The 8,434-nt window shown below is 33.6% G+C and overlaps 1 protein-coding gene across 1 annotated transcript; it reads right to left on the bottom strand.

The window, feature by feature from the left end:
• Positions 1-315: 315 nt before the first annotated feature.
• Positions 316-7,776, bottom strand: LOC143203212 (uncharacterized). The gene is made up of 2 exons (XM_076415349.1): positions 7,418-7,776; positions 316-727 (listed from the first exon to the last, which is right to left on the bottom strand). Exons 1-2 carry the CDS (start codon positions 7,639-7,641, stop codon positions 475-477), a joined length of 477 nt encoding a protein of 158 aa, XP_076271464.1. The 5' UTR covers positions 7,642-7,776; the 3' UTR covers positions 316-474.
• Between the last annotated feature and the right edge of the window lie 658 nt (positions 7,777-8,434).

Raw genomic sequence — 8,434 nt, 5'->3', positions numbered from 1 at the left:
TACCTGAAATATTTTTCATTCATTTTCAAACCTAAATCCTAACAAATACATATATTGATAGTAGATTTTTGTTATTTGGACGTGTTGTTTAAAGGCTACCTTCAATGTCGAAATGGCATCAGCGACGTATTAACAAACAATAATTTAAACAGATCCTGTCAAAAACAGCATGGTTGCCATAGGTTCTAAATTGCCATTGTTAGAAAACTTTATACATTTTTTGTTCGTTGAATGCTAAGTGGGAAATACTTAATCGAAGGTAAATCATTGTACATAAATAGTATTATATAATATACATGTTGTTAAAACAAACTATCAGTAGTGAATCATTTATTCATTAATTTAATTTTAAGAACAATATTAATTAAAAAATTACAACGCATCCACCATTTTAGTATTATATCTAATGAACAGAATTGATCACATCAAAAATATGTATCCCCTATAGGATTAGCGGGGTAAATATATTCAATATCATACACCATACACTTCAATCATGATCCTGGGATCGTAGTTGGGCGGGATTCGCAGGATAACCTGGGCCTCGTTGGCCGCAACGTCGATCCGTAAAGTGTAGGCCCTCTCGCGGCCGAAATTCAACACGCGTACGCTGGTGATCCTGCGGGCCCGGGTGATCGCATACCATTGGACCTCCTGCACGTCCGAACTTATTTCCGGCAGGACGATGACGTCGCGGATTTGCAGAATGTCGCTGGATTCCCTATATCTGGAATCAGAAAGAGATACGGTCCGGTGCGGAATGGATACGGTCGGGTGGTCGTGAAAGGGACGGGATTAGGACGGTGGTATTGTCGCATAGCGCGGATATTTCGACTGTTTACGGTCTTTGAACCCTCGGGGTCCTCGACTACGGCCCGGACGAAAATGCGGGACGCGAAAGGGGAAATCATTTATTTTCGGTCTTCTTCAAAGGCCCTTCAACGTTAATCTTGTTTACTTTATCTTTTTCTTTTAAATGTGCTTATCGAGAATAAAACAGATATCTGAAATCATTTCATTTACTGAACCGTTAGCAATCAAAAATGATGAATCTTAGTGTATTGTTTTAACTAAATATTAAGAGATTCTTTTGTGTCTCTTATTTATCACTTTTTTTTCCTGTGATAAGTTTTTATTAATATATCTAGCCTGACTGGAATAATTTTCCAATGATGAAATCGCAATAGCAAAATATATTAAACACAAATTTACAACTAGTAGGATTTGGAGAACTATCTTATAATCGTGACCGCGGCACCAAATCAGCCTTGACATATTAGATGCTTTATGTCTTCTGCTCATTTTCTCGCTATGGAAAGGCAGTCATTAGAAAAATGTTACAATACATATTAATAAAATATTTCGTAACATCATCTGTTTGTAGTATTGGCTTATTTTACTTTCTCAGAATGGTATCAAAAAATAAAAATAGTCAAAGAAAAATTGGGATGTAGTACAAATGGTTAGTCATAAAAATGGTTTTCGGAAAGAAAATGAGTACCTTAAAAGCAGCAAAAACTTTCAAAGTACCAAAAACGACTTTAAAATGCGCAAGATTGAAAATTGAGCTTATTCAGAAGAAGCAACTGCCATAACATTAGACAGGAAAACAGCTTAGGTACACCGCTGAAAAATTTTTTGACGATGGAATGTAACTATAATGTATTAACAAGGACTGATATTCGCAGAATGGCATGCACGTTGGCAGAGCGTAATTATCCATTCCATGTATCTGGAATAGCAGGTACAATATAGTTAAGACTATTTCTGAAACGACACAAAAATAAACTCTCAGTTAGAAAGCGTACAGGAACATCATTTGTATGATCAAATTTTTTTCAACTTTCCGGGAGAATGTACGAGAAAAATAAACGCAAAGGAAACAAAAAAGTCTAGAAATAAGAAAATAAAAATACAATGCAGTGATATACTGTGTGATAGTGATAGAGAGAGGAATTTGATTTAGACACTGAGCCAGGTGCCACAAATAAGGAGCCCCTTACCCTGTATAACAGAAGAACTCAGGGTTAAATTTTTGAAATGTGGACCTTGGGCATCTAGTGACTATGCAGGAACAGAATTTCACAATTGGATATGTAATTTTTGTAAGAAAAATTCTTGATTTCTTACAATTACCAAAGTCATTTGTTATCTTACTAGATAAGGATTATATGAATGTTATTTCTAAAAAATATTTTAGTTTCATTTTGTAATTTTGTTTAATACTCAATTTTGATAATATAGATTATCAAGAATAATGTTAATATTTGATATAAAAATATATGACTGATTAATATTGCGTTAATAAAATATTGATTTTTAAATGTTTTTTTAAACTTTTGACCCAAAAACAAATAGTAGCCCATATTTAGTTACTTTCCTATACAAAAATAGAAATGATCAAAATTAAATTATATCGTCGTTTTCTTGGGTAAGTCCGTTGAATTTGGACGATTGCCATGTTCCAGCATCTATTCATTCACCGAAGCCGACGTAACTTTTAAACAGGCTAATTGATAATGTATGCCAACAAATTTAGGCCATAGAACAATGGAAACGTTGAAACAAATACCGACAAAACCTTAATTTGTTTTAATAAAACGCCACGCGGCCAAAAACGCCGACGGGAAGCCGAAACTGGCGGAATGAAAGAAGCGAACGATTTTTCTTCCAAAGTTAAAATTGCTCCACCCTCAAAACATACACGCTTCGACCCCCCTCTGCCCCTGATTCTCCCAGCCTCCCTTATATGTAGAGGTGGCTGCGGTGCTGTTGACGGGGGCGGTAATATTTCCCGAGATGTTCGAGGTTAGTATTCGGTTCATGGGTAAACAGACATTTTGAATATGCCGACCGAATGAGAATATGTAAGCACGGTTAACCGCTAGGTATAAAAATCCATCATTGTTGGTTATCGAAAATTAAAGAACCTTAAAAATGAGATGTTTTAGCTCTATTCATTTTTGAATGTAAATTTATGGGAAAGCTGTTACTTCATGAGAATAAACTTTTATCCTCATAATATCCTTTTGAATGGAAGTGAGCTATGATAGCTTTGGTCGTTATAATTAGTTATCTGAATTATTATAGTGTTTGAATTAATTAGAACATGGATTGATGTTCATCATTATTTCAGAAAATCTATTTTATTGGGAGATACGAATGTATGAAGAGACTGCGACCAATCACTGGGAGATATTATTATATGGAATCCATTTTGTGGTTCTTGGTTAAACCCTAATTCAATATTATATTCATTCGTCTTTCTTGGATTTCCTATTAAATAACAGGCGGATTCAGTATCGATAAAATTCGTCTTTTTAAAGTCAATCTTATATTCATCCAACAGCTCCTCTGAATCTCTAAATAGTTTCATAAAGTTCATAAGTTCATTTTTCAGTTCAGTTTCATAAGTTCTCTATTTCCTCGAGAGGCTTATTGTCTACCGCACAGAGATTGGCTGATTTAAATCTATGGAATCATTCTTTACTTTCGAAATGTAGTAGTGACTCGCCACTCTCTATCCGTATGTCTAATTTGCAACTGCAATGATCAAAAATGGATGATAATTGTTTGCCCTGATATATTAAATTCCTGTTTGCTATTTTGCTTAGCGGTTTTCCACAGTCGGCATTAATTTATATAAAAATATAGATAACAAACTCAATATATCCTTCAGCAAGAGCCTCATCTCTTAGGTAACAATCTTATGTAGTTTGTGAAATAATTTTGCATACATTATCAACGACATTTTCATTTCAACGTGAGGTCGAGCATTGTCATTATTCAACTATACTGTTTCTAGTTTCTTGAACAGTAAATCCGATTATGATCAAGTTACATTTTCTGCTTTAACTTCAAGATGCTGGTATATCTACCAATCGCTGTATCTACCCATGTTCTACATTTGAGATTTCCCCAATAATATAATCTTCCTGGCACGCAACAATATTCTACATTATGCTTTTATTATTAGCTCATCAGTGAAACACTGGAACTAAATTGCTTTTAGAGGCTCGTTATTTGGTCAAATGGTTTAATCGACACGAATATTATATCCACACAATATATTATTAATTTCAGGGAAATGTTATTTGGATAAAGAGTGCAGCATAAATTCGTAGTTTATCATTTACCAAGGATTTTGTTGTGGAAAATTTCACCATTTTAAATATTCAGATAACATTGACATAAATCATTAGCTTGAATAAATGATTAACAGTCCATATCTATGTTTGTAATTTAGGGCCCTTTCTAAGTTCTAAATTCGACTAGTTATTGAATATTGTGGTAGTAGCAATTGATAGTCTAAACATTATGAACACATTAACCTGGACGTGACATTTTTATTTGCGTTTTTTTCTCTGAACGATTTTTTGAAACGTATGGTGATAATATTCTGCTATATCCCAGTTCCAGAAACAGTTTTGATGTAATTAACAAAGAACGACCTGGATCACCAAAAGTCCTCGATGACGATAAAGTTGAATATCTGTTGGACAAAAACCCTAAAAACCTCTAAAAACTTTTGAGCTGAAACAATAAAGCGAGTTAAAAATATTATGTTAATTTGTAAAAGAACCGATGACTCAAATAACCAATTGTTGAGAATAATACAGGAAATTCTCAATTTCATTTCATTTTGAAATACTTGGGAGTTGACTTAACAATAGAGAACAATCTCTAAAAACGTGCTCTAGGTTTTCTCGTGTATGTTCTACAAATTTAATGTTAAACTTGGACCGACCTTCTACTGTCCGCAATTAATACTATTGAACACGCCATTTAAAAATTTACCAGAATTGGTTACTTGTTACTTATACATCCTTGATTAGGATTTTAAATGATTATTAAATTTCTCCCGAAAACATGGAAAAGAAACTGAAAATACATTTTTCCAGCCTTATGTAACAGTTGGTATAAATATAAATATCGAACATATGTCTTAAGAAGTGATTATTTTAAGTTTTAATTACGTGTAACATTATTTTATTTAAGAGAGTTTGATGACTTAATAAAAGTAAATCAGGTGGAGTTATTCTTGTTATTGATTTATTTCTCCGCTTTACCATTAGCGATAATGCTTCGGGTTCATTGAAACATCGTCCCCTGGCGGACTAAACTCTCTGACAAGTTTTAATTAGGAGACAAACTTTACCTGTGTACAAATCTCCCGAATTTCTATGGCGTTAATTACGGAAGTCATCAGCCAATTTCATTTGCACCCTTTCTCACCACATAAATTCTACAGTTTCCATCCACGGCCATTTCTACTTCTTTGTGTTAATGATGTCCCCTCAAAACTTTTCTTCCAAGTGTCGTTCGACGCGAAAAACCTCTGGTTTGAAACTGACACTATTTCTTCAGTTTCAATTTCTTTTCCCTCGGTTGTATCTTGAGAAGGGTTTTATGATAATTGCTTTAGTTATACTTTAAGTGTGTTACAGGCAAGTATATGTTAGTTGACGAAAAATAAGTCAATTAAATTAATGTTTATTAGTTATTAGAGAATAATTAATGAATTAATTAAAAAGTAAACTTAAAATATTTGCCGAGGAAGAAGTAATTTCGGTTTTTCAATAGGCCGACTATGTTATGTTTGGAAGGCAACAAACTATACATTTCAGATATAAAGATATTCATGCTGTTAGGAGAGCTTTAGAGCTGTTTTCTGGGTCTTCCGCCCTAATGGACGATTTTGAAGTATGGGAGGAATTCGTTCACTGTTTATTCGACAGACATTGTAATCTACGTCTCTGAATTTGTCTCTAAATTGCGCACTGATTATTGCATCTCAAAAAAAATTACTTCCATTTCTATAACTATTTTGGAGAAGAATCATGAAAAATTTGCAATCATTATATTAATAACTTTTAACTATATTGGCTCATAACTTCACATTCTTTATATGCCCTTCCGCGGCGTCTATCCATGTTCATTTCTTATATGAAGTTCTTCCTTCTTCCTACATATTGTTAAGACGAGCTGAACATTTCAATCAGTCCGTTGGTTTAATTTGAATATAATCTGCTCTGATAGCTTCTAATATCTGATCAATTGGTCGTCGATTTACTACATCGAAAAAAATCTCAAACTCTCTAACCACTGGTGATATATAACAGGTCAATTATAAAGTCCCCGGCCTACCATATTAAAACATATATTTTTGGCAAAATTAGTTTTCTTTATTCAACATAATTCCCTTCAAGGGTGATACACTGATTATAGTGACCTTCCAACTTCTCGAAACCATTTTCGTAGTACGATTTGTCCTTTGCTTGAAAATATATAGAGCAAAAAAGAAAACACATGGCTAAAATTCATATCCTATCACAGGGGCCTTTGTGAAGTACTCCATATAAGGGGGTACCCTCAACCAGGGCTAAGCGAAGCTTGTAACAAGTTAGATTTGATAAAAAAAACCTATCTATTGTGACTATAGTCATAAAATTTCAATGGGCACGAGACAGTTGAATATCCGATCATACAGAAAATCTGAACGAATCGGGCTGTACGAAAGGTTTTCTTGAACCAGAGTTCTCAGTCACCAGCAAGAACCCGAGGAAGGAGCTTCAGTGATAAAATAAGATACACCTATCCAATCAAGGTAAATCAAGCAATAATCACAATCAAGTGTCTAAGGTCAGCAACACATCAAGCAAATGAGCGATTTTCGTCAGAGATGAACAAAAGCAGAATCTGAGTTCCAAGAAACCATACGTGAACAGGCTAAAATTGAACAGAACGGTAGAATTTTCACCAGTTATTAGTTTAGTCAGCAGTCGTGTCCAAGGGCTGAATCAGCGTTAAAGTAGGCCAGATTCTCAACAAAATCAGGAATCCGATTTAGTAAGTGAAACCCATTCAAAATTATCTTTACTATATGTATCTATTTGTAATTATAATATAACATTTTTATACATATTCGTCCTTATATATATATTCCACCCTTATTTTCCTTATGAATTATATATTAGTTATTATCAATTGTTTAATTAAATGAACTAGTTTTTGACCATTAAGATGCCTACAGATGCCCTAAAGACACATTGTATTTAATTGCAATATTACTTTCTCCCCTTAAGATTAAATAATAAATATTACAATCAATGCTAAATTGAGACACTCCCTGAGCACTTGTATGCTGCATGACAATTCCACTGTATAATTTCGAGAATTACAAATCCATATGGAAATCCATATGTTAAAATAAGTGTTTATAACTCTTTAAACAACAATGAGTAATGATTGATACGAAACTACAAATTGTGCTTCAAATTTAATTCATATTGTAATATATCAAATATAGATTCTTATTTATTAAGATTATTTTTAAACTAGTGAGATATGAGGGTTAAAATGATAAGGAAGTGTAGGAGTAGGAATATGTAGTGAGAGAAGAAGCAATTAAATATACCTGTATACTAAATCTCCGGGATTACCATAACCGTCTTGAAAACGAGTAACGTCATCACCCAATTTAGTCTCCACTGCTTTCTTTGCGGCGAACCCAGCTACTTCCTTGGCCGCCTCTCCCTCTTTGAGCAATTTCACGTACGTCTTAGTGGTCGTATCCAACTCGTCGCCGAGCGAAATATGAAGGAATAAAACGAATACCAGCCATCTCGTTGCGGAGTTCATGTCTGCGACTCGGCCGCTACGTTTGACTTTCGAATTTGACGTTTGTGCACCGGCTCGTGTCCTCTTTTAAATAGGTAAACGATCGCAATGAATTCGAACGATATCGGTGGAGTTTGAGCGATATCCCGAAATACGCTCGATATCTGCACCATTTATTTGATTAGGTTTATGTAAATGTAATGGGTTTTTTATTAGTTCCGAACGAACGGCGCGAATAATGATGGACGTGTTCGGAATAAATATGGTGTTTAATTTTCAAGGTGTTTTTTTTTTCGATAAAGATAAAAAAATGGAAACAGATACGCTTGATAGTCATTTACTTAATTTAATTATTTTGTAATATAGGGGTGATTGTATTGGATATTATTTCAATTCAATTGTTTCAAATGTCTCTGATTATTTGATAATATGTGTATAGAATTAGTGCTAAAACATCCTTTTATGGAGATATTTAATTAACAATATCTATGAAACATAGCAGTTTCCTATGCTCAGATCTGTAAAAGTAATACTAAATAGTATATATATATATATATATATATATATATATATATATATATATATATATATTGTTTAGAGTAAAGTAGTTTGCATAAAATTTTGCAACTATTTCCCATTTTTCTGGAAACATGGCTATATTGTGCCCAAAGATCGATTTTGGTTCGATATACTTTCACACTTTTTCTTCAGCATTTTGAATGCGTGGGTCTACTCTTGAACAAATTGTAATCAGAAGGTGTTTTGTCTGGTGAGGTCAGTTAGGCGCGACAGAATTTAATATTCAAGCTACAAC

Source organism: Rhynchophorus ferrugineus, unplaced genomic scaffold, assembly GCF_030347505.1.
Source record: "Rhynchophorus ferrugineus isolate W39M unplaced genomic scaffold, kcgeb_rfMv2 rfM9, whole genome shotgun sequence".
NCBI classification, from domain to species: domain Eukaryota; kingdom Metazoa; phylum Arthropoda; class Insecta; order Coleoptera; family Curculionidae; genus Rhynchophorus; species Rhynchophorus ferrugineus.
Note: the sequence above shows the minus strand (reverse complement) of the source record. Positions and strands in the feature narration are given on the sequence as shown.

Coding starts and splice junctions, on each gene's coding strand:
- LOC143203212 (XM_076415349.1), bottom strand. CDS start 7,641: ATGAACTCCGCAACGAGATGGCTGGTATTCGTTTTATTCCTTCATATT. Junction 728..7,417: donor CCCGGAGATTTAGTATACAG/GTATATTTAATT, acceptor TTCTGATTCCAG/ATATAGGGAATCCAGCGACA.